The 21,745-nt window shown below is 36.4% G+C and overlaps 1 protein-coding gene and 1 pseudogene across 2 annotated transcripts; one reads left to right on the top strand and one right to left on the bottom strand.

Moving 5' to 3' along the window:
• Window positions 1–209: 209 nt before the first annotated feature.
• LOC147274164 (nicotinate phosphoribosyltransferase 2-like) lies at window positions 210–4,668 on the top strand (annotated as a pseudogene). The gene is made up of 6 exons (XR_015119707.1): window positions 210–231; window positions 497–723; window positions 1,177–1,311; window positions 1,382–1,484; window positions 2,119–2,227; window positions 2,967–4,668. The product of XR_015119707.1 is annotated as a nicotinate phosphoribosyltransferase 2-like (transcript).
• A 10,534-nt stretch (window positions 4,669–15,202) lies between these two features.
• On the bottom strand, window positions 15,203–19,708 carry LOC147274163 (aluminum-activated malate transporter 9-like). Its single transcript, XM_086257287.1, has 6 exons — window positions 19,205–19,708; window positions 18,634–18,774; window positions 18,231–18,506; window positions 17,411–17,550; window positions 17,152–17,298; window positions 15,203–15,996 (listed from the first exon to the last, which is right to left on the bottom strand). The coding sequence occupies exons 1-6, from the start codon at window positions 19,512–19,514 to the stop codon at window positions 15,376–15,378; spliced, it is 1,635 nt and encodes a 544-aa protein (XP_086113413.1). The 5' UTR covers window positions 19,515–19,708; the 3' UTR covers window positions 15,203–15,375.
• Window positions 19,709–21,745: the final 2,037 nt, after the last annotated feature.

Here is a 21,745-nt window from a genome sequence, read left to right as displayed (position 1 = left end):
ATTAATTTCACCATCATCCTGACATTACCACTTTCGCTTTTCGAATCTAAAATGCTACTTGAGTTTGGGCTTTGACGAGCTCAGGTATCCAGCACAAGCTTAGGCTTTGACAAACTCAGGTTTTTCACATTTGAATTCTTTTTTTTGAAGTTCTGAGCTGGGATTTTCTTCATAAGACAGAGGCCTTTGTTTTGATATTCAGGGACCTGATGGTGGAATTCATGCAACAAGGTAATGTCTGTTGAAAACTAAGCTGCGGCATATTATCATTGTTAATTCCATACTTCCTTTATTCTTTGAGATTGATTTTTCTTTTCCTAAAGCATTCTACTTCGTTTTATACATTGTATAATTGCATTCACACATTTGTTTTTTAATATTGGACAGCTGGACAAGTTTCATATGACTTAAAACTTGTTACCAATGGTAGTTTTGGTCCCTTGAGTTGAGACCAGTTTATTCTTTAACATTTTATTGACTTTTTTGCTGTTCTGAGTAAACATTTGGAATTACTTATCTCCATGCACACTATGTTTTGACAGTAATGTTGCAGCTGGGAAATTATTTGGGGTACGTCTTCGTGGGACGCATTCTCATGCCTTTGCAAACTCATCCTTGTGGCTTATACTGGGTTTCCATATTACACTATATGATTCTAGCCATTGGCCCACTTTTGTAGTTGCTCTGAAACTTGAAATCACATTAAGAAAACATCACAGGACGGTACTCGTTTTATTCTAGTCTCCCCCAACCCCTCTCTCTCTCTCTCAATGCTCATTTATTGGATGGTTTTTGTAGTACTTAACTTTGAAGATAAATAATTAACTTACTGATTTTACTGTATAATGAAAAATGGTGGGGAGTGTCATTTATATGATTATGTCCACAGTTCCTGCTACTTGCTTTGCTAATTATTTAGTACATAAATCAAAGCTATTACTCACAGTCACAAAGCAACACAAAATGAAATGTGGATGGCATCTTGAAAATGCAGATGATTCCTTTCCAATGAACATGGACAAAATACTGTTATGCATTATTTTTGTAAAATATTACTGTCATTATATATCAACTTCCAAGTTTTTTATCTTTTAATGTTGGGGCTTGTTGTCATAGGACGAAATACATCTTATTGGACCTAAATTTCTTAATTTAATTAGTCTATTTCGTGTGCAGGGTCATGAGGTTGATGCATATGGAATTGGAACCCATGTAGTTACTTGTTATGCTCAAGCTGCTTTAGGTTGTGTTTTCAAGCTTGTTGAAATAAATAATCAGCCTCGCATTAAACTTTCTGAAGATGTTTCAAAGGTTTGATCACTGTCAATCAGTTTCCAGTACCATGCACTTTTAGATTATAATTTTGTAATTATTATTTTAGGTCTCCATCCCTTGCAAAAAGCGGTCTTACAGATTGTATGTATGGGAAAGAAGGTTATCCCCTAGTAGACATAATGACAGGGGAAAATGAACCACCTTCAAAGGTATCTTGTCAGCTTCAGCTCTGCATTAATCACACCACATATGTTCCAAAGATTCTTTAGTACTTAAATGTTTTCTTTCTCATTCATATATCCAAGTGTATACTGATGAGCACACGCAGACACATTTTGCACGCCCACTTCATACATGGAATGAATTTTCCTGCATTGCAATTTTTTTTTTTTAACTTTACCCTAAAAACTGTGCTTTTTTAAGAAGATCAATTTTTGCTTAAAAACTGATCATTGGATCATGTATTAATGAGCTTTGATGATCAGTGGGATTTAAAGAAGATGAAATAAGAGGGGAAATTAAGAGGAGAGGATCCAAGTCCACACAGATAAATGAAAGAGAGTAATTACAGCAGAACATTTGATGATCCATGCATTTTTGGCTGTTTTCATCATGAAACTGCAATGTAAGAATAGAGTTTTTCATTTGAACTTGTTTATACCATTCATTTCTACTGTCGTGGCCAAAAGATTCAATTCTACATATCCTAATTGCTTGTTATTTCAGCATGCTTCTGTTGCTTGTTCTTTTGGATTCTATACAAGCAAAGAGCTGACTCCATGTGATAATTACTAGAATAATGGAAGCATAAAGGTCTCATTTTATTTATATTTCAAGATACAGGTGGGAGAGAGAATCCTGTGCCGTCACCCTTTTAATGAATCAAAGAGAGCATATGTGGTGCCGCAGCGTGTTGAGGAACTTCTGAAATGTTTTTGGAGTGGGAGCGCAGGTAGACCTTCAGGATATGCTATAATCTTTGAAAAAGAACAGTATTTAAACATATAGCATTGCTCCCCTCCTGCTTTTCTTTTTATATTATTGGGTTGTTTTTCCCAATTTCGTTTCTACTAGACCCTCTACACATGTAGTGTGTGCAAGTGTGACTGAAAGCACATTAAAAATAATTAAAAAGAAAAAAAAGTCCCTTTTTTTTCCGCTGGTAGGTTGCTAGGATCGTAAAAGGAGAGAGGAAACGTATGGGGTGGGACATTTGTTTTACCATATTAAACCCTAAAGTTTTCTCAGGAAAGTTATGCATTTGTGTATAATAATTGATAGTCATGGTTTCTTGAGCAAAAACAAAAGTTTGACCAGAGGTATTGCGCAAAGAGGGTTTCTTAATTAACAGTCGAGATTAGTTGCCTCATGCTGTGGCCTTGTTATTTAGATTGGCACGTCTAGTTCTGCTGCATGCAGTTAGTCACATGCATCTTCAGTTAACGCTTGATATACTTGTTTTCTTTGTGTGTAAATGTGAGTTTCTTATCACTGAAACTAAAATTCTGCCCTGTTGTGCAAATAAGATAATAGATTCTCTATCGAGGTTTGATCTTACTTACATTCTCTTTTAGACCATGAAAGGGTCATGAGCATTATTTATTTGCTTATCATTGTGTAGAAAAATGCCCAAACAATTCAATTCATTATTGTCTAGATAATGTCTATACTCAAGTTTTTGTTTATTGAAGGAGGAGTAAGAGAAGACCTGCCACCGTAAAAGGACAGCAAGGAGCGCTGCATCAAACAACTCGGGAAAATGCATCCCAACCACATGAGGAGGCTAAATCCAACGACGTACAAGGTACCAGTGATGCATCTTTGCTTAAATTATTTTTTGTTATTCAGTGATTGCATTTATAACTCTATTTTTATCAAAGCTAAGCCGGTTAGTGTGAGTGCAAAATTGTATGACCTCATTCATTTCTTATGGCTCAATGATGCACCTGTTGGGGAGTTGCAGTGAGGGTGTAATAGCAAGGGTTACATGAAGAAGTATACATTTTGCAGCGCAAGCAATGATTAAAGTTTTAGGGGCTTCTTTAAGTAGTCAAAGCACATACACATGTCCAAATACATAATTAGCTGAGTTGAATGATTGTTGAGGAACGGAAGATCATTTTTTCTTGTTTATAGAATGATTGTTGCTTCTAGAGAGATACATCCATTTCGAAGGAAATACGATTCTCTACTTACATATTTTAGGTTGATACTGTATTTATGACCGAAATGACGTAATTTTTGAATCTAGTCCCATCATTATTTGGGCTATGCATAAGTTTCAATTCATTCCATGGTTGGCTTCTATTCCAGACTATGCCTTTCCTCTTTTTCTCAGTTTTCATATTCACCAATGCTACTAGAGCAAATATTTATGGGCAGCCTCCTACCTTTTTATTGCATAATGAGTTGACCCTTTTGTGGGGCTTATGATTTCGGTTTTTACCTTCCCAATTTTGCCCAAGATAACGTAAAACGTACCTATGAGGGGTACAATCAAAATGAATTATATTGTAAGACATACATTATCTTAGTATATACATAATTTAAACTGTAAGGAATCCTTTGAACTGTTGAGGCAGCCAAATTCACAATTTTCCGAATTTCCACCAACTCTTTCTCTAGTGGCAGTCTAGTGCTAGGCTCCATCTGCCAATCCAATTTCAGAAAATGATTTAACACTTTTATGCATAAATACAAAGATCATGCCAGAGATAATGCCGTAGTGAAGAAAAGTAAAATTGGATTGCAATTCACTATCAGCTTTTAGTTGACAATGCAAGGTAATAGAAGACACAGTACGCTTGGTTATATACCAGGTTATTGAAATTTCAGCAACTCTGCACTGTGATGTACCTAAGAGCCCCTGCCATGTTCTTTTAAAAAACAGAAACTTTTAATATATAAACAAGAAAATTTGATCTATAATGACTCTTTGCATCATAATGGTCTTCATTTCATAGTTATGTGTATGTTGCCTGTAGATCCATGCATGAAGTGTAAGCGTGAGTTGCTCTTGTGAAACAAAAAACCTCTGTTCTCTCTCCTCCACACACCAGCAAGCTTCAGGAGGGAGAGGGGTGCTCCTCTGTCCCTCTCCCTCCTGCCCCTTCTCTCTTTACTTTGTTTTCCACCCGAAATGGGTGTTCCTTCCCTGAGTTCTGTCTCAGCTGCTCTCCTGTTAATGGGAGCTCCTCTCTCTTCTTTGGGAGCTATTTTACCCTTTACTCTTTCTCTTTTATCTCCTAATCCTTTCTCCTGCAAACCACATTTTGAATCCCTAAATTTCCATGCCTACACCATCATCCCTCTCTCTCCTCCTCAGTACTTCACCTCTATTACCATTCTCTCCTTCAACCTTCTCACTCCTCAAACCCCAAATCTGAATGGATCTTCCTCCTGCCTTACCCGCCTATTCGGCGAGTTGTCTCAGTGGGTGCCGTGCGGTTCGTCCCCGTCACCCCATTACATACCCATCTCTCAGTGTTGTTCCATTTTGCAGGGGCCATGTTTGCCGTTTTGGAAGGTGATGTTTGGATCTTGGTGTTTGCCTAGTGAGTTTTGGTTTGGGTTTTTGCGCTTTTGTCGGGGTTTCAGTTTGGGTTTTGGTTGCTATTTTGTGGCTGGAGTGCGCTTGTGGCTGTGGCTCATCTCGCTGCGAACCCGCGTGGTTGGTGACAGAATTCGGTCTTGGCGGCGGCTGCTCCTCCCTGTATCAGGATTAGGGTTATCGTGTTTTCTTTTTTTCTTGTTTAGCTCAGCCTGCACCTTCTCTTCTTGAGTTGGGCCTCTTGTTTGGGCTGTTTTTCTCTTGTTTTTTCTTTGGGCCTTGGCCCTTTTGTTGTTTTTTCCTGGCTTGGTGCCTCTTTAATGAATCTCTTCACACTTGCCCAAAAAAAAAAAAATGTGTATGTTGCCTAGCCTAATGGGCAAAATAGGGGGAAAATTAACATTAACAAATCCAATAAGTCCATGATCAATGTAACAAGCCCACAAATGCAATTATGCAAGGATCTCTCAGCAATAATATACACCCTAATAGTCTGTAGCTGATACACATATGCATGGCTCAATAACTTCAACAAATAATTCACTATATTCAATGCTTTGCATAGAAATTTTTAATCTTTTTTCTTCATATTTTGTGATCCAAACACTTCTTTTCTTTTATACTAAGTGTCCAAAACATCATTTTCTTTTTCACCAATTTCTTAGCAACCAACCAGAGTTTAAAAATATCACTAAAATGAAACATTTTTGATAATTATCTACCAAAATAGAAAAAAATATATATATATATATATTACAGATAGATGAAGAGAGAGTACAAACCATGAGTGAGTTCCATGGCATAGTAGAGCGAAGCTCATTGAAGAGCTGGGTGAGACCCATCTCCGTCACCACCCAACTATCGCTGTCACCGTCGATTAGAGTCCTGTCAAAGTTGATCTATAATGACTCTTTACCACACTTTTAGAAAAACAGTAACTTAATTTACCCAATACAACAAAAATTGATTCTTTACTACATCCTCTCAGCAAACCATTCACGTATAATGATTTCATTCAATCTATTTCATGTTTTATTTTTTCTTAATTCAAATTAAAAAAAATAAGACACTAGACAAATTAATGAAAAAAAATTGAACCTTTTGAAGGTAATAGGAATGCATAAAACATTAACTAGCATAAACCATCATAGGAACATTAATGAAACCAAAAGCAATATACATGCGGCCATAAAAGAAATGGACAATATGCCCAGAAATTAGAAAGCTAAATAAAAACAGTACCTAAAAGAAATGTCACCACCTACGTCTCAAAGGGTCCAATCTTTTCAATGAACAATTCATGGCCACTTAGCACTTCATGTATCATAGACAAGTAATCAAGATAAAGTTGGTTTAAAAGGTTATCGGCTACTAGGAATGGTAAATTGGTGTAATGTGCACAAAAATTTCTGCATAAGCGAAAAAAGGGTTTTAAAGATTTGTAGTTATTGTGCTTCTTAAAATTAAGATTTTATAGGAATTCTGTTGACCCTGATTTCCAAACTATTCGGACCCAATCCCTCCAATGTCATACGCGACCAAATCTTATCATTAATCTCTGCTTGAAAGCTTTAAAGCAAGTTTATCCTCTATTTTAAGCTTTTGACTCTTTTATGCGCTTTCTGATAGTAGTGGAGTCTCTTTTCTGTTGTACGAAGCACAAGATGGTTTACTGCGTTCATAAAATTTCTCAGAATCCAGTGAATAAAGAATCCAACCTTTGGACGAAGACTTTGAATGTGATCATCCAATTCCAGTACCATTTCACATATTGAAGTTCTTTTGACATCGGAGTGCAATACCTCTACATCCTTCACCATGCGGCATATTGAAGCATATTGCCACATGGTGGAGAATGTATAAGTATTGCGCACCAATGGCAACATAACTTCAATCTGCAAAATGGTACATGATTTGGATGATCACATTCAAATCCTTCATCCAAGGGTTGGATTCCCTGCTCACTGGGTTCAGAGAAATATTATGAATGTAATAAACCATCTTGTGCTTTGTACAGAAGAAGAGATACTCCACTACTATCACGGAGCGCATGAAAGAGTCTAAAGTCTTAAAAAAGAAGACAAACTTGCTTATAAAACTTCCAAGTAGAGCTTAAGGGCAAGATTAGGTCGCGTAAGGAATTGGAGGAATTGAGTCTGAATAGTTAGCAATTCAGGGTCAACAGAACTCCGCAAAAATCTTAATTTTAAGAAGCACATCACCTACTCTTATTTAAAACCCTTAGATTATATTCGCTTTTGCAGAAATTTTCGTGCACATTATACCAATTTACCATTCCTAGCAGTCGATAACCTTTTAAGATAACTCCAGTTACGAACATTTAAAATCCTTCTAGTTACGAATTGAAATTTTCAATGAATAACTTGGGATGCCCTAAGGAACGACTTGAGAAACTCTAGGGTATGACTTGAGATGCTTCAAAATATAACTTGAAATGTCAATAAGTACAATTTGAAATGCACCTTGGGTATAAACATTTAAAATCCCTCAAGTTACGAACTAAAATTTTCAATGAACGACTTGAGATTCCCTAAGGAGCAACGACTTGAAAAACTATAAGGTATGACTTGAGATGCGTCAAAATATGACTTGGAATGTCAATAGGTACAATTTGAAATGCACCAAGGATATAAACATTTAAAATATCTCGAGATACGAACTGAAATTTTCAAAGAATGACTTGGAATGTCCTAAGGAACGACTTGAGAAACTCTAAAGTATAACTTGGGAAGCGTCAAAACATGACTTGAAATTTTACTAGGTACAATAAGAAATGCAATAAGGGTATAAACATTTAAAATACCTCCAGTGACGAACTGAAATTTCAAACGAACGACTAAAGATGCCCTAAGAAACGACTATAGATGTTCTAAGAAAAGACTTGAGATACTCTAGGGTATGAATAAGGAAGCGTCAAAACATGACTTGGAATCTCACTATATACAATTTGAAATACATCAATGGTATAAACATTTAGAATCCCTCAAGTTACGAATTAAAATTTTCAACGAACGACTTGAGATGCCCTAAGGGACGAATTAAGAAAATATAGGGTATGACTTGGGAAGCGTCATAACATGTCTTGTAATGTCACTAAGTAAAATTTGAAATGCACCAAGGGTATAAATATTTAAAATATCTCGAGTTACGAACTGAAATTTTCAACGAACGACTTAGGATGCCCTAATGAACGACTTGAGATGTCTTAAGGAATGATTTGAGAAATTCTAATGTATGACTTGGGAAGTATCAAAACATGACTTAGAATGTCACTAAGTACAATTTGAAATGCAACATAGGTATAAACATTTAAAATCCTGCAAGTTACGAACTAAAATTTCAACGAATGACTTGAAATGCTCTAAGGAACGACTTGATAAACTCTAGGGTATGACTTGGGATGCGTCAAAACATGACTTGGAATGTCAATAGGTACAATTTGAAATGCACCAAGGGTATAAACATTTAAAATACCTCGAGTTACAAACTGAAATTTTCAGATAACGACTTGGGATACCCTAAGGAATGACTTGAGATGTCTTAAAGAACGACTTGAGATATCCTAAGAAACGACTTGAGAAACTCTAGGGTATGACTTGGGATGCATCAAAACATAACTTAAAATGTCAATAGGAACAATTTGAAATGCACCATGGGTATAAACATTTAAAATCCCACAAGTTACGAAGTAAAATTTTCAACGAACAAGTTAGGATGCCCTAAGGAAATTTTATAAATTCTACACCATGTTGTATTATGCCGCATGGTGGAGAATGTATAGGTATTGGACACCAATGACAACATAACTTCATTCTACAAAATGGTACATGATTTGGATGATAACGTTCAAATCTTTCATCCAAGGGTTGGATTCCCTGCTCACTGGTTTCAGAGAAATATTATGAACGCAGTAAACTATCTTGTGCTTCATACGGAAGAAAAAAGACTGCACTACTATAACGGAGTGCATGAAAGAGTCTAAAGTCTTAGAAAAGAGGACAAACTTGCTTATAAAGCTTTCAAGCAGAGCTTAAGGGCAAAATTAGGTCGCGTAAGGAATTGGAAGAATTGGGTTAGAATATATTCAGGGTCAACAGAACTCCGCAAAAATCTTAATTTTAAAAAGCACATCACCTACTCTTATTTAAAACCCTTAGATTATCTTCGCTTCTACAGAAATTTTCGTGCACATTACACCAATTTACCATACATAACAGCCGATAAACTTTTAAGATAACTCCAGTTACGAACATTAAAAATCCCTCCAATATCATACGCGACCTAATCTTGTCCTTAAGCTCTACTTGAAAGCTTTATAAGCAAGTCTGTCTTCTGTTTTAAGCCTTTTGACTCTTTCATGCACTTTGTGATAGTAGTGGAGTCTCTCTTTTATCGTACAAAGCACATGATGGTTTACTGTGTTCAAATATTTCTCAAAACCCAGTGAGTAGAAAATCCAATCTTTGGACGAAGACTTTGAACGTGATCATCCAATTCATGTACCATTTCGCAGATTTAAGTTCTTTTGCCATCGGAGCACAATACCTCTACATTCTCCACCATGCGGCAATATACTTCAATATGCTGCATGATGGAGAATGTATAGGTATTGCGCACCAATGGCAACATAATTTCAATATGTAAAATGGTACATGATTTGGATGTTCACGTTCAAATCTATCATCCAAGGATTGGATTTCCTGCTCACTGGCTTCCGAGAAATATTATGAACGTAGTAAACTATCTTGTGCTTCGTATGGAAGAAGAGATAGTCCACTACGATCACAGAGCGCATGAAAGAGTCTAAAAGCTTAAAAAATAGGACAAACTAGCTTATTAAGCTTTCAAACAGAGCTTAAAGGCAAGATTAGGTTGTGTAAGAAATTGGAGGAATTGGGTCTAAATAGATAGCAATTCAGGATAAACATAACTCTACAAAAATCTTAATTTTAAAAAGCACATCACCTACTCTTATTTAAAAACCTTAGATTATTTTCGCTTCTATAGAAATTTTCGTGCACATTACACTAATTGACCATACATAGCAGCCGATAAACTTTTAAGATAACTCCAATTACGAACATTTAAAATCCCTCCAATGCCATACGCGACCTAATCTTGTCCTTAAGCTCTGCTTGGAAGCTTTATAAGCAAATTTGTCATCTATTTTAAGCCTTTTGACTCTTTCATGCGCTTTGTGATAGTAGTGGAGTCTATCTTCTGTTGTACGAAGCACATGATGGTTTACTGCGTTCATAATATTTCTCAGAACCTAGTGAGCAGAGAATCCAACATTTGGACGAAGACTTTGAACGTGATCATCCAATTCTTGTACCATTTCGCAGATTGAAATTCTTTTGCCATCGGAGCGCAATACCTCTACATTCTCCACCATGTGGAAATATGCTTCAATATGCGGCAATATGCTTCAATCTGCCACATGGTGGAGAATGTATTGGTATTGCGCACCAATGGCAACATAACTTCATTCTGTAAAATAGTACATGATTTGGATGATCACGTTCAAATCCTTCATCTAAGGGTTGGATTCCCTGCTCACTCGCTTACAAGAAATATTATGAACGCAGTAAATCATCTTCTGCTTCGAACGGAGGAAGAGAGACTCCATTACTATCACTGAGTGCAAGAAAGAGTCTAAAGGCTTAAGAAAAACGACAAACTTGTTGATAAAGCTTTCAAACAGAGCTTAAGGCAAGATTAGGTCGCGTAAGGTATTGGAGGAATTAGGTCTGAATAGTTAGCAATTCAGGGTCAACAGAACTCCGCAAAAATCTTAATTTTAAGAAGCACATTACCTACTCTTATTTAAAACCCTTAGATTATCTTCGCTTCTAGAGAAACTTTCATGCACATTACACCAATTTACCATTCCTAGCAGCCGATAACCTTTTAAGATAACTCCAGTTACGAACATTTAAAATCCCTCCAGTTGCGAACTGAAATTTTCAACGAACGACTTGGTATTCTCTAAGGAACGCCTTGAGAAACTCTAGGGTAAGATTTGGAAAGCGTCAAAACATAACTTGGAATGTCCATACGCGACCTAATCTTATCCTTAAGCTCTGCTTGAAAGCTTTATAAGCAAATTTATCCTATGTTTTAAGCCTTTTGATTCTTTCATGCGCTTTGTGATAGTAATTGAGTCTCTTTTCTGCTATACGAAGCACATGATGGTTTACTGTGTTCATAATATTTCTCAGAATCCAGTGAGCAGAGAATCCAACCTTTTGACGCAGACTTTGAACGTGATCATCCAATTCTTGTACCATTTCGCAGATTGAAGTTCTTTTGCCATCAGATCGCAATACATTTACATTCTCTATCATGCGGTATATTGAAGCATATTGCCTCATGGTGGAGAATGTATAGGTATTGCGCATCAATGACAACATAACTTCAATCTGCAAAATGGTATATGATTTGGATGATTACGTTCAAATCCTTCATCCAAGGGTTGGATTCATTACTCACTGGCTTCCGACAAATATTATGAACGGAGTAAACCATCTTGTGCTTCGTAAAGAAGAATAGAGACTCCACTACTTTTACGGAGCGCATGAAAGAGTGTATAGGCTTAAAAAATAGGACAAACTTTCTTATAAAGCTTTCAAGCAGAGCTTAAGGGCAAAATTAGGTCGTGTAAGGTATTGGAGGAATTTTTGTCTAAATGGTTAGCAATTCATGGTGAACAGAACTCTGCAAAAATCTTAATTTTAAGAAGAACATCACCTACTCTTATTTAAAACCCTTGGATTATCTTTGCTTCTGCAAAAATTTTCATGCACATTACACCAATTTACCATTCCTATTAGCCGATAACCTTTTAAAATAACTCCAGTTACGAACATTTTATACGCAACCTAATCTTGTCCTTAAGTTCTTCTTGAAAGCTTTATAAGCAAATTTGTCCTATGTTTTAAGCCTTTTGACTCTTTCATGCGCTTTGTGATAGTAGTGGAGTCTATCTTCTGCTGTACGAAACACATGATGGTTTACTGCGTTCATATTTTTTCTCAAAATCTAGTGAACAGAGAATCCAACATTTGGACGAAGACTTTGAACGTGATTGTCCAATTCATGTACCATTTTGCAGATTGAAGTTTTTTTGCCATCGTAGCGCAATACCTTTATATTCTTCACCATATGGTATATTGAAGCATATTGTCGCATGGTGGAGAATGTATAGGTATTGCGCACCAATGACAACATAACTTTAATCTGCAAAATGGTACGTGGTTTGGATGATCACGTTCAAATCCTTCATCTAAGTGTTGGATTCCCTGCTCTCTGGCTTCCGACAAATATTATGAATGTAGTAAACCATCTTATGCTTCGTAAGGAAGAAGAGAGACTCCACTATTATCACGGGGCGCATGAAAGAGTCTATAGGCTTAAAAAAAAAGACAAACTTGTTTATAAAGCTTTCAAGCAGAGCTTAAGGGCAAAATTAGGTCGCGTAAGGTATTGGAGGAATTGGGTCTGAATAGTTAGCAATTTATGATCAACAGAACTCCGTAAAAATCTTAATTTTAAGAAGCACATCACCTACTTTTATTTAAAACCCTTATATTATTTTCGCTTTTACAGAAATTTTCGTGCAGATTACACCAATTTACCATACATAGCAGCTGATAATCTTTTAAGATAACTCCAGTTACGAACATTTAAAATCCCTCCAGTTGCGAACTGAAATTTTCAACGAACGACTTGGTATGCTCTAAGGAACGACTTGAAAAACTCTAGGATAACTTGGAAAACATCAAAACATGACTTGAAATATCCGGCCATACGCGACCTAATCTTGTCCTTAAGCTCTGCTTGAAAGCTTTATAAGCAACTTTGTCCTTTGTTTTAAGCCTTTTGACTCTTTCATGCACTTTGTGATAGTAGTGGAGTCTCTCTTTTGCCGTGCGAAGCACATAATGGTTTACTGCGTTCATAATATTTCTCAAAACCCAGTGAGCATAGAATCCAACCTTTGGACGAGAACTTTGAACGTGATCATCCAATTCCTGTACCATTTCGCAGATTTAAGTTCTTTTCGATCAGAGCGCAATACCTCTACATTCTCCAGCTTGCGGCAATATATGCCCGCAAGCTGGAGAATGTATAGGTATTGTGCACCAATGGCAACATAACTTCAATCTGCAAAATGGTACATGAATTGGATGATCACGTTCAAATCCTTCATTTAAGAGTTGGATTCCCTGCTCTCTAGCTTCCGACAAATATTATGAACGCAGTAAACCATCTTTTGCTTTGTACGGAAGAAGAGAGACTCCATTACTTTCACGGAGCATGAAAGAGTCTATAAGCTTAAAAAAGTGGACAAATTTGCTTATAAAGCTTTCAAGCATAGCTTAAGGGCAAAATTAGGTTGCGTTAGGTATTGGAGGAATTGGGTCTGAATAGTTAGCAATTCATGGTCAACAGAACTCCGCAAAAATCTTAATTTTAAGAAGCACATTACCTACTCTTATTGAAAACCCTTATCTTCACTTTTGCAGAAATTTTCGTGCACATTACACAAATTTACCATTCTTAGCAGCCGCTAACTTTTTAAGATAACTCGAGTTACAAACATTTAGAATCCCTCCAATTACGAATTGAAATTTTCAACGAACGACTTAGGATACCCTTAGGAACGACTTGAGAAACTCTAGGGTATGACTTGGGAATCGTGAAATCATGACTTGGAATGTCCATACGTGACCTAATTTTGTTATTATGCTCTGCTTGAAAGCTTAATAAGCAAGTTTATCTTCTGTTTTAAGCCTTTTGACTCTTTCATGCACTTTGCGATAGTAGTGGAGTCTCTCTTCTGCCGTATGAAGCACAGGATGGTTTACTGCGTTCATAATATTTCTCAAAACCCAGTGAGCAGAGAATTTAACCTTTGGACGAGAACTTTGAACATGATTATCCAATTCCTGTACCATTTCGCAGATTGAAGTTCTTTTTCCATCGGAGCGCAATACCTCTACATTCTTCAGCTTGCAGCATATTGAAGCAAATTGCCGCATAGTGGAGAATGTATTGGTATTGCACACTAATGGCAACATAACTTCAATCTGCAAAATGATACATAATTTGGATGATCACGTTCAAATCCTTCATCCAAGGGTTGGATTCCCTGCTCACTGGCTTCCGACAAATATTATGAACGCAGTAAACCATCTTGTGCTTCGTACAGAAGAAGAGAGACTCCATTACTATCATGGAGCGCATGAAAGAGTCTATAGACTTAAAAAAGAGGACAAACTTGCTTATAAAGCTTTCAAGGGCAAAATTAGGTCGCTTAAGGTATTGGATGAATTGGTTTGAATAGTTAGCAATTCAGGGTCAACAGAACTCCGCAAAAATCTTAATTTTAAGAAGCACATCACCTACTCTTATTTAAAACCCTCAGATTATCTTCGCTTCTTTAGAAATTTTCGTGCACATTACACCAATTTACCATTCCTAGCAGCCGATAACCTTTTAAGATAACTCTAGTTACGAACATTTAAAATCACTCCAGTTACGAATTAAAATTTTCTACGATCGACTTGGGATGCCTTAAGGAACGACTTGAGTAACTCTAGGATATGACTTGGGATGCGTCAAAACATGACTTACAATGTCAATAGGTACAATTTGAAATGCATTATGATATAAACATTTAAAATCCCTCAAGTTATGAACTAAAATTTTCAACGAATGACTTGAGATGCCCTAAGGAACGACTTGAGATGCCCTAAGGAATGACTTGAGAAACTCTAGGGTATGACTTGGGATGTATCAAAACATGACTTTGAATGTCAATAGGTACAATATATTTGAAATGCACCAAGGGTATAAACATTTAAAATAACTCGTGTTATAAACTGAAATTTTCAAAGAACGACTTGAGATGTCATAAGGAACCAGTTGAGATGTCTTAAGGAACGACTTAAGAAACTCTAGGGTATGACTTGAGATGCGTCAAAACATGACTTGAAATGTCAATAGGTACAGTTTGAACTGCACCATGGGTATAAACATTTAAAATCTCTCAAGTTACGAACTAAAATTTTCAAAGAACGACTTGAGATGCCCTTAGGAACGACTTGAGAAACTCTTGGGTATGACTTGGGAAGCGTCAAAACATGTCTTGTAATATCACTAGGTATAATTTGAAATGCACCAAAGGTATAAACATTTAAAATACCTCGAGTTATGAACTGAAATTTTCAACAAACGACTTGGGATGACCTAAGGAACGACTTGGGATGACCTAAGGAACGACTTGAGCTGCCCCATAAAAACTGAAGGAATATGTGGTCACACAGGAACCCCTTGTGCCTTTACACCCCCTGAAAAATTGTAGAATACATTATATTTCAAAATTTGAACTTACATCCAGATTTTTCCTTCTTTAATATATCTTTTTTAAACAGCAATGTCCTTAATTTTTACATTATTATTTTTCATATCAAATCTGTATATGTGGACTTTAATTTTCTTGTATACAACATTCCCTCATGCACCTAGAACTTGGCCAGTTTAGAAAGCTCATCAACTGCTTCAACCAAGTGATCAAGCCTAGCCACAAACTCAATAAGCAAGGAAGTGAAAGTGGCCAGTGACAAATTTGTAGTGCTCTCAAATGCCTTCATCCTAGGCAAGAAGTCCGTACCAGCTGACCCTTCTTCTTCAAAAGTATCAACCTGCCTTGGTGGCCAAGAATAATGTTGCCTTCTTGACTGTTTCCTCATCAGCTCATGGTAAGAGTCTGCAACCTGCTGTGTGCTTTGATTCAACGGGTTCGAGTTCTTTTCAAGGCTACCGCTGCTATCAAGCTGATTATCGACAACCAGTAGTTGGCTTGGGAGGTCTAAGAAGGTGTTTGATAGGGTCTGAGAGAGCCTGGGGAGTGGCTTAGAGAAGTTGTTGTCTGGGGGATCACAACTGGATGTGAGGAGATAAGAGTGTATGTCTATGGCACGTTGCAGTCGCTCTGTGGAGCTGTGAACCCTCTTGAGTAATGATGTTCTTGTGCTTCTTTTCATATTGCTGATGTCTTGGCCCAAACTCCTTACCAACTCTGCAGCCTGGCTTGTGGCTTCTTGGATCTCTGACTGGAATGTAATTCGGAGATTGTAGGGTGCCTAAAGACCAACCAATAAAACATTTATACAAACTAAAATGGTGAAGATATGCTATTGGAAGAACAAAAAAAAAGAAAAGAAAAGAAAGTAATTTATGTAAACAAGAGTTTCATTCTTTTTAGTATTTTTTAGTTAGTATTTTTCTGCTACATCAGATTTAGATTTTAAGTAACCATCTACTTCAATTGCTAAGAGTAAGACTGCCTTGGCCAGAATACATCAACAGAATATACTGGAGAAGGGGAGCTCAGTTAGTTGCAAGTTATTCTGCATAAATCATAAGGTGAGATCAGAGCTATGCAGTTTCCCATTGAGATCCTTGAGATATGTCCCGAGACAGCCTTCTGACAGAGGATCTGCTCACAGTACAATACCAACTAACTATTGGTTCAATGGTATCTCTCTCCACAATGTTGGAGACGTCCCAAGTTCGAATCCCTCCTCCCCAAAAAAATAAAATAAAATCTCTCATTTACCCAATTCTTGAATTTTTTGAAAAGCTACTAGCTCTCTTCCTCATCCATCCCAACATAAAGTTTATTATGCTACCATGCATGTATATTAGTATATATGTAGGTGCTCTCTGTACGTCACACTATAAGATCTATAAGGCCCCATAGTCCCTACTAACATCTTCGTGGTCTGAAGATCAAATTCTCATGTGAATCTAGTCATAGGAATTTTATATGCTTGTGATTTATAATTCATATCAGACTGATACAATTAAAAACAAATGAATATCATGAATGCCTTTTAGCACTTGTCAAGCTAATTATTATTCCTGGCCCCTAAATATTGGACACCAACTAGAGAATAAACACATCGTATAATTTGTATAACCTGATTCTCACCCCTAATTAATTCTTTCCAAATATTCGCCTGTTCCGAAAAATATAGAGCGGTGAACATAAGTTGCAATTTGTAGATTCCTGAAAAGTTTTGCTTTCTTTGAACAGTTGGAAAAGGGTCCTGATTCCTTTCAAGTGGTCTGTGAATATCCCATCTGATTATTTTATATGTAGACCTTTAAAAATTAATCAGACACAAAAAGGGTTTGAAGTACACAGTAGAAGCTAGCTTATGAATTGAATACAAATTTGATATGTGCACCCACATGTACATACATGGGGAGGGAGAGCAGAGGAGAATATATACCTGAATTTCAGAGTGCAGAACTCCATGAAGTGCCATAACCTCATATGCACAATATCTAAGAACTGCTGCCACTTTAACATATTCTGACCAGGGATAGAAGAAGTGTCTGAACCTCCCATGTGGTGGTTCCCATTTTGCAGAGACAGCCTTTTATTTGATTAAATATGCAACAAGCAGGACTATTTTTTCAGTACATGGTATTTATGGTAGTATAGAGCTGGCTTTAAAGCTTATGAAAAAAATAGAAGAAAATCATTACCAGAGACTCAAGCTTTGCTGATGAATTCAATGTGTTTCGGCATTTCCTATATGCAGGTTCGTCTGGAAACTCATCCATCACAGTTTTACAGAATTCATGATGCTCTGACCCATCATCTTCAAGATATTTTCTAACACATTCTGAGATTTCGAAGATAATAATTAAGAACTTTAGTACTATTCGTTTAGTGACATGTAAAATTCAAATATTAAATAGCCTGGTTGGACATGCATGCTTCAACAGCCATATATTTAAAGGGTAGTGTGAGAGACACTATATATTCTGACCATATCAGCTGACGATATTATGTGATAGATGAGATTCATTTGTTATATAAATTATTATGACCAATTATTAATTGACGCATCACCCATATAAGGTTGTCAATTAATGTGGTCAGAGAACTCGAAAAATATGGTGTCTTTAACATTATTCATATTAAATCCATCAAATGACTCTAAATTTTCTTGTAGCTAGGTTTTAGGGTTTGTGAACTTTGTGTGTGTGATTTTTGTTGTTGTTGCAAGTACAAGCATATATGGTTAATTTGCATAGTATATTTACATGGGATTTGCCATTTTTACTTTTTATGGTGGTTAGAAGCTAAACCTAGTCAATAAATTAACTTGAACTATTTTTACTTATTTCAATCATAGTCATGTTTTACCGATTCATAACTTATGAATCTATGAATGTAATTTCACACACAGACACACAAAAAGTATTATGAATTACATTTATTCTTTTACTCACACACTCTTAGATTTATAATTAAGTTTAAAAGTTGTAAAAACAAATAGAATGGATCCAATTAACCTACCTTCAAGTGAGTTAGCCACAGAGTCAAAGTTGTTCACAACTTCCTTGTGTAATTGTTCACCAGCCCATATGGGAAAAACAAGCACATTCACTAAGACTGCTACGAAGCCTCCAATGGCGATAGAGTAGAGTCGGTCGATTGCAGTGCTCAATGGATTTCCCCTCGACATCCGATACCCAGAAACCACGATCAAGCAATAGGTGAAAAGTATGACCCTGAATCCATACTCATATGGCACAAGTGATGGCCACAATTTCATGAACGATGTAATGGTTCCTGCATATATAAAATGCCCAACAAATTAAAACAAAAAAAGGTGCTTAAAATTTGATCTATGTGAGTGGCTTTGTTAATTTGTTCATTTGGGAAAACTAATTAGTTTATTTGTAGGCCGGTGGCATACCAATTAAGAAGATGCTAATGCCAATGATGATGGGTTCAGCTACGCGGCCAGAACTTAGTGCTACTTGAGCAACACCAATGGCCAAGACTCCCGCAAGCAAACTTCCAAGGGCTCGGTTAAATCCTCTGTTAAATGTTGCACCTACAATATATATATTTCACAAACATGGTATGTGTGAGTAGTTGTAAACAATATTAGTGATATATACACTAGTATTCACACACACACACACACACACATATATATATATGTATATATATTTATAATCTGCTTAAGTCTTTAAGGATGATTCTACATCCTAAAGTCCGCATGCAGATTGCCAACTATGGAAATTATATCTATTTTCGCAAATGTTTTCTTACTAGATGTGTGAAACTTGATCATTGATTACATTGATTATTAGCTTATATATCTGGTCCAGATTTACAGTCTGGCAAAATAACGTTAGATCATATATATACATGTGCTAAAGTCAATCTAAAGATCATGTTAATTAGTTTTGTATGTGGGGGCATGAATTAATATGAATATATACGCATGCATGAAGTTATATATATATGCATGCACATACCAACTGTGTATTCGAACATGATGGCAACAGTGAGGATGGACCAAATGATATTGGTGCCAAAAACTTCATAAGGTGCTCGGAATAGTATAAGCAAAGACACAAGAAGCACAGCCAGGCCCACTTTGAATGAGAATTTTACTCTGTCGCTATCCTCTTTGCAAAATTCCCAAACATTCCACATCCAAGCTTTGAAGGAAAAGCCTCCTCCTCCACTATTGCCGGACTTCTTGCCACCGCCTTCATGCTGTTTCACTACTTTGGTGGTAGCAGCAGGAATGTTAATCTCAATACTACCCTTCTTGCCATTCATTCTCCAATGCAGCAATATAGTCTCTTCTAAGTACCCTATGAGGTGCTCTTTGAAGAGCCCCGTATTGTCGAATTGCTAAGAAATTAAGCTAGAGCTTTTAATTTCAGAGATCACAACAAACTGGTGTGGGAATAGTGATATATTGAGTTCTTAAGGGGTGTGATCAGAAGAGAAGATTAAGGTAGGTTTTAAAGAGGAGGGGGTGCATGTAGCTATATGGTTGTTGTGCAAGTAGGGGTAAAAGGTACGTCTAGTCAGGATGTCATAAATAGATGAAAAGAATACAATACGACAATAATAGAGAAGAGATCAAACGAAGCTAAACCTCAGGATAAAAAGATGCTTAATCTCAATAATGCTAGCTGCATGCATGGATATATGGAGAGAATTAGAATCTGAAATATATTGCAGTTTTCAATCGCCACGTTTGCCTCTCCAAAGTATTGATCTTTCACCATATGGAGAGAGTGGTAATTACCACTAATATATTAGAGTAGACTAGTAGTACTCCTCCTATACTTACGACAACGATAAAAGTATTTGTTTCATATTTACTGAGCGCATTGTTGTTATCATATCTCTTAATTAAATACATGAAACTGGTCATCTATCAAGTGACTCAGACTTCAACAAGAGATATGGTCAATAAATGTGATACATTTAACACTAGTACTCTTTAAAAGGAATGAAAACCTAAAAGCTGGCTTTTGATTTCACATGAAATATGGTAATCTGGCAAAATTTCAAACTTTAGTTGAAGGTTCCTTAAAGTTTAACCTAGAGAAGGTAAGAGTAATCAGCAAGGTAGAGGAATATTTATGGAATACAGAACTCAGAAGCTACGTACGACTCCTTTCACAAGGAAGCCTCTTTAATTTGCTCTTAATTTCTTCATGTAGGAATATTACGTACCTATGACTAAGACTGCTATGCCCTCACCAATTCAATGGTTGTTTGTTCTGGGATATGCACAACTTGTCAAAATAATTACATATCAAAGAATTTTCTCTATATCCCCCATTTTCAGCAATCTCTGGTGGCTGCTCCTTTTCTATCCTTTGCCTCAATGATTATAAGCATAACATGTTCTGTAATTCTTCCCTCTTAAACACAAAATGCTGAGTATCTAACTAGCTATCCATCCATCTAATACCATCATGTATCACCTTTTATGCCTCATTTATTCCTGAACTTAGACATAGAAATTTATGCCATGATTCCTAGCTAATTAATATAGTATTATCTTATGTTCCTTTATTACTATTTACTGCATAAAATTACAGGTATTTTAGTGCTCCATCTATCTATTTCTGAGAAGGATTTCTTTTGTCCCCTCTTTCTTCAATTAATGAGGAACATATTCAAGGAATAAAATGACGTAAGATAAATTGTGATTTGCCAAGAGAAAGTGATTAAGGAGTTCCACTGTAGATCGGGATGGGAAAGGTGACTAATTAAATCGCTCTTGATAACCAAAGTGTACGCGTGGTTCAAATAATGAGCTCACAAAATCTAAACTCAGGGCTAAGTTTGGGATTAGAATCTGACCACCTCATAATTCTGCAAATCGTGCATCGACAAATTCTCTCGTGTGCCCGACGCGTTGCGTCTAACACCAATACAAACGCATGGAGTCCACCACACCCAAAAGTTTGTCTCACATGTTCTTTTTTAAGTGAGTGGTGCATATTTGGTGATGACCTTTTAGCAATGGCAGCAAATAAACTTGACCTTAGTGGCCAAAAAAAAAAACTTGACCTTCTTAAAGGCCCTTAGTTGATCACAGGGCCTGCAGATCCCACATCGCTAATAAGGACAATAAGTACAGTTTTGCTCTGTATTAGGAACTCAAAATATTTACTTCTGTTGCACTTGGTCCGAGCTTGGTATACTTGTCTCTTGCAATAATAATAGTTTCATTATTTGAGTAAACACTCACTCACTCAGCAAATCATTACTTTACTTAGTATTTTTTTCCCCACATTGGCATGTATTGGATTAATTGCCTCATGCAAATTTTAGGTAACATATGAAGCATATTGCCCTTTCATGAGTCAATTTTGGGAATGTCAAACGTATTCTTTTTTTTTTTGGCCACGTCAAACGTATTCTAAATAAGAACAATCTGTTATAATTAGGTTATTTGGGTCTAATGGTTATCTAATATGATATCAGAATTTTGTTTACATGAGGTATGAGGTTCGAAATCTTTATTCCCTACTTCTTTGTTG

The sequence above is a fragment of the Dryas octopetala genome, chromosome 9 (genome assembly GCF_963921425.1).
Source record: "Dryas octopetala chromosome 9, drDryOcto1.1, whole genome shotgun sequence".
Classification (NCBI taxonomy): domain Eukaryota; kingdom Viridiplantae; phylum Streptophyta; class Magnoliopsida; order Rosales; family Rosaceae; genus Dryas; species Dryas octopetala.
This window is presented reverse-complemented; position numbering and strand designations above follow the sequence as displayed.

Excerpts from the sequence above, each read along its gene's own strand:
- LOC147274163 (XM_086257287.1), bottom strand. The coding sequence starts at position 19,514 with ATGAATGGCAAGAAGGGTAGTATTGAGATTAACATTCCTGCTGCTACC. Across the intron at positions 18,775-19,204 it reads CATGTTCGAATACACAGTTG|GTGCAACATTTAACAGAGGA; the intron begins GTATGTGCATGC and ends TATATATTGTAG. Across the intron at positions 17,299-17,410 it reads CAGCAAAGCTTGAGTCTCTG|GCTGTCTCTGCAAAATGGGA; the intron begins GTAATGATTTTC and ends ATCAAATAAAAG.